The sequence below is a fragment of the Esox lucius genome, chromosome 24, assembly GCF_011004845.1.
Source record: "Esox lucius isolate fEsoLuc1 chromosome 24, fEsoLuc1.pri, whole genome shotgun sequence".
Classification (NCBI taxonomy): domain Eukaryota; kingdom Metazoa; phylum Chordata; class Actinopteri; order Esociformes; family Esocidae; genus Esox; species Esox lucius.
In genome coordinates this window covers 13,737,253-13,741,958 of record NC_047592.1, presented here as the reverse complement: position 1 = coordinate 13,741,958, position 4,706 = coordinate 13,737,253, and the positions used below count along the sequence as shown (strand labels likewise).

The 4,706-nt window shown below is 38.1% G+C and overlaps 1 protein-coding gene across 1 annotated transcript in view; it reads left to right on the top strand.

The window, feature by feature from the left end:
- The window catches only part of LOC114830309 (DNA ligase 1-like), a 15,000-nt gene extending 14,192 nt beyond the window's left edge, over positions 1-808 (top strand). The window contains exon 2 of the mRNA XM_029117690.2: positions 312-808. Coding sequence (XP_028973523.2) covers positions 312-315 — 4 coding nt within the window. The 3' untranslated portion in view covers positions 316-808. The remainder of the gene's footprint in view (positions 1-311) is intronic.
- Positions 809-4,706: the final 3,898 nt, after the last annotated feature.

Below are 4,706 nucleotides of genomic sequence, written 5' to 3'. Positions count from 1 at the left end.
TTTTAGCCTCTTAGATTTCTGAATAAACCAAGGCTTTAGCCTCTTATAGCATCTGAATAGGAACAGGGTTTAGCCTCTAAAAGTCTAAATAGAATCAGGCTTTAAAGTAATTAGAATCTGAATAGAGGCTGATGCGGAGTGCATTCACTGTGCATCTGCTTTGCTGTTCCATACCGTTTATGTATCTCTCAAGTGTGATACTATATAATATAGCCTCCCTATCCAGGCTTTGAGCATTATTACACATGGTTCATAAAGTCAAGTATAGGTTTGTCTCAGAATCAAAGCTAACTGCTATGTTTGTGTTACAGGTGAAGACTAAATGCCCAGTCACTTGACATGCAACAGATTTCAAAAGGAGTTAGGGAAGGAAAGTGGTAAAAAGATTGAAAGCTAAGAGACATCTATTATGGATACAAGATGCATAAGAAACATCTACTAGCAGAGATCTTTATATGACACCTAAGCAGCTAAAAGATCTTAAATTGCCATCACCATAATCTTATGTCTTTGAATAAAGGATTACATGCAGCAGCAAAAGCCAACATTGTATCCAGATCTGACATTTCTAAATAGATAAAACTTTACATTCTGCTGTATTGGTTGCTTGTTTCAATTAAACAATTTTCAAATCACCCTTTCTGGAAGACAACAAGACAAAATAAACTCCCACGACTCTCCCATTTTACTCAGGGGGAAGTCATTGAAAGAAAGACCTTCATATTTTGTTGAATAGTAAAAGCTGGCAATGTAAAATGTAAAATGGTATGTGTTCCTGGGTCTAAAATAAAGTTAATTATGCCCAACGACTCAGGGATGACTCCAAGGTCATGTGTTCCCGGGCCTAACCAAACTGCTTTGAGAATTCCAGGACTCAGGGACTCCAAGTCTGGTCGCTTAGACTTACTAATGAGTGTGTAATTACCAGTATCCCTACGAGCTTGAGTATGGAGATGAACGAGGAGTGCCATCGTAATCTATATTCCAAAGTAACACAATTTATTCCACTTGTTAGAAATCGGCCGTTTTGTATAGTGGTTGTAATAATTAGCATACCCGTTTGTCAGGGGAGAGAGAAAGTATATTATTTATTGCAGCATTAGAAAGTCTTGTTCATGAGGTTACGGACCTGATCTTCCTTACACAACCTCAATCTCATCTCAGTCAATCTCTTCTCACTGTAATGTTGGTTACAAGCTGATATATACATTGAAGGGTGTGTCTACCTAGCAAAGATCAGGTTTCCAAGACAGTAACCCCCATGCCAAATGGCCAATCGTAAACATTCTTTTGGTCATTAGAGCACAACCTATAGAGAGATAATCTAAACAGAGAGGTTTCTGTTGTTCTCATTATCTAGGCACATGCACTTCCAATGAAATGTACATTCATATTGTAATTATCAATGCTCATATTCCACACACTCAAGTAATAAAGTTACAATACAAAACATAGTTACATGCCAACACGATTCAACGTCCTCCCAACTAGCCTAACGGTCTACTAATTATACCATAAGTATTTAAGACACTATAGCATGAAGGTATGCTAGGAGCTTCTGTTAAAGATAGACTTGCAGAACTAAGTTCAATCACTATTCATCCCACCCAGACAGGCTGTACTCGCCCATTGCATCTATAATAGGATCACCTCACCTTGGCTAAAACAAAAAAAACAAATAAACTGGCATTCACACATTTACATATATCCAATTAGCACCATCCAAAGCTGGACACATGGTTTTGCATTTTTCTTCATCTGGTAAACATTTACCTGTAACAAATGTTACATGACATGTACAGCATTGAAACCTATTGGAGAGTTCATCCCTTTATGGGACACACATGAAAAGACCAAACATCAGTGCAGTTAATCCAACAGAAGTCATACTTCTACTTTGTTGAATTTTCCATCCTCACACCTGGTTTGTCTGAGCAGATGGGGCTACCTTGACCCCCACAGTGTATGTCTGTTCCTTTCAGGATGTAAATAGGCCCATTGGTGTGAGATTAGGATGTTCCACTGAGTTGAGACACCAGAAAACACAGTACCTTCACAAACCTTCCAAAACACATCTTTCATTACACTACATGTTCCATGAGAAAAACTTTATTTTTCCTGAAAATAAAAGGGAAATGACCGTGGCATCAGAATAGCCTTTGAATAGCAACCTGTCAAACCAAAATAGGAACATTAGTTTGCAATGGGAAAAGTTTAGAAAAACATGATGAGTAAAAGACATCACATTCTCTTCCAAACCAAATCATGATCTTGCATATTGCACCCTGCAAGTTTTTTAATTGAGTTTATAATGTGTTATTGCTGAAAAAATTTAAATATTTGTTTATGACCTTGATGAAACTATGTACACAGCTAGTCTATATGACCCGACGTCTTGTTCTAGATGTGGGCACCTATATCAAAGGGAACAGGAGAGACTCCATGTTCTAAAGCCAGAAGAAAATATAAAAGTCCATCTTTCTTGCACCCAGTTTATTTATATGAACACCACTACATCATTGTCAGAATAAGAATTGCCCCTGTGCATCCCTCTGCCTAGAAGGCCAGCATCCCAGAGTTGTCTCTTCACTGTTGACATTGAGACTCATGTTTTGTGGGTACTATTTAATGATTCTGCCAGTTGAGGACCTGTGAGGCTTCTGTTTCTCAATCTAGACACTCTAATGTATTTGTCCTCTTTCTCAGTTGTGGACCGGGGCCTCCCACTCCTCTTTGTATTCTGGTTTGAGCCAGTTTCCGCTGCTCTGTTCTGTGACTACTACACATCGTTTAACGAGATTATCTTTTTGTTGGCATTGACTTGCCCTCATTTCTCTGAACATAAATAGACTGATGCTTTTCAGAAGAAATTATTTGTTTCTGATTAGCAAAGACAACGTGCCACTGGAACAGAGGGGTAATGCTTTCTTCAGCCGTTTCCAGCTACAATAGACTCTACAACATTAACAATGTCAACACTGTAGGCTTACATTAAATATGAAAATTAATAAAACTTCAGTTAAACCGTTTATTTCTAACATTGAAAAGGCCATAATCTGTGATACACTTCAGAAGGTTACCTGCTTTCCTACATTTTCAACAGTAGACTACAATGCGTGCCTTCAGGTTCCACAGTTCCACTGAGAATGTATTGACACTTATTAGGGCAAGTCGGTGTAATTCCGAGCCATACAAATACGATATTCAGATGTAAAACAATTGAACTTCTACCAGAGGCGTAGCTATGATCACAATATATTCGGGACTTAGCCCACCCCCCTGCCCCGCCCGGGACAGAAAGTACAGGCTTTTGAATGTTCATGCGGAAATGTTCGATGTACACGCTAGCGGCCTACTTGTCATAATGCGTGATCGGAATTATAGATGAATAGATTAGGGGCTATTTTTTTTTATTATTATTTTGGGTCAATTTGAGATCCGGGGCTATTCATAAAAGATCGGGAGCTATAGCCCGGGACGCCCAGGCCTACCGACAGGGGCGTCGGACTGGGGGTAAAACCGATACTGATTACCAGCGCCCAAGGGGAGAGAGGGCCCTTGAAAAGTCTGGAATATACTTTATTTCACCTGAATATTTTCATATCCTAATTACATTTCATAATGCATGTCAGATGAAATGTAAAGTGTATTGGCTGAATAACTTGGTTGATTGACTGACTACATTTTGTATACAAAAAATAATATCTAAGGTCTCACCCACCCCTTGCTAATGCGCCAAATGGTTTAGTCCACCTGCACGCATTTTGTTTAGTTCAGTTGAGCATCTGGTGGAGACGTGGAGCGCTAGGTGGAAAATAAAGGAAAGACAGGATAAAGAGAGAAAACTAAATGAGTGAAAGCAATTGCTGCCTGACTTATTTTCAAAGAAAGGTGAGCACAAACTAGAAAAATGGTGCTAAACTACTTGAATATCTCCGCGACCGTTAGTGCTAAAAACGGATTGAGACAACCAATATAAGAGCAGAACATACACTTTCAAATGAAAATTTGGTTATACATGAAATCTGAGGTAAAGGCTTAATTAATAAACTCCACTAACAATGCTGTTTGCATACAACACAACATTATAGTATCCTAATTAAAAACATGTTTAATTTTAAATTAATAGGCTATAATATCTATAATTAGCAATAATAGGCTAATCAGTGTCATAGGTAGCTTGGTAGCTCATTGGTAGATAGATATCCTGTCAACATTATAGTTATGTCAGATTCAGTAGAAGCAGATGTTAACATTGTGAAACACATGGCCCTCAGTTGAGGTGAGCTTATATCAATATTAAAACAAACCATGTTTAGCCATTTTGACTGAAATGTGTCAAGTAACACTAATATCTTAATGTATTTTATTATATCACATTACAATTAGGATAAGAGATCATTATCAAGTGTATCCTTCTTAGAGAAAGATGATAGAGAAGATGTAATTGAGGATGATGGGAGTGAAGACAGCAGGGAGCACAGTGGAAATGAGAGATGAGGAACTGGAAAGTAGGCAGAGCAGTACAGAAGAGTTTTTTCCAGAGGATCCAGGACTATGGCCAGATAAATTAACGAAAAATTTAGTAACCACAGTAAAGTAGGGTAGAGAATGTTGGGAAAGGTTTGAAATGTGTGTAGAGAAATTATCAGGCTACTCTAAGCAGTACAGTTAATAGTTATTACCCTATAAACATCTAGGCCTAC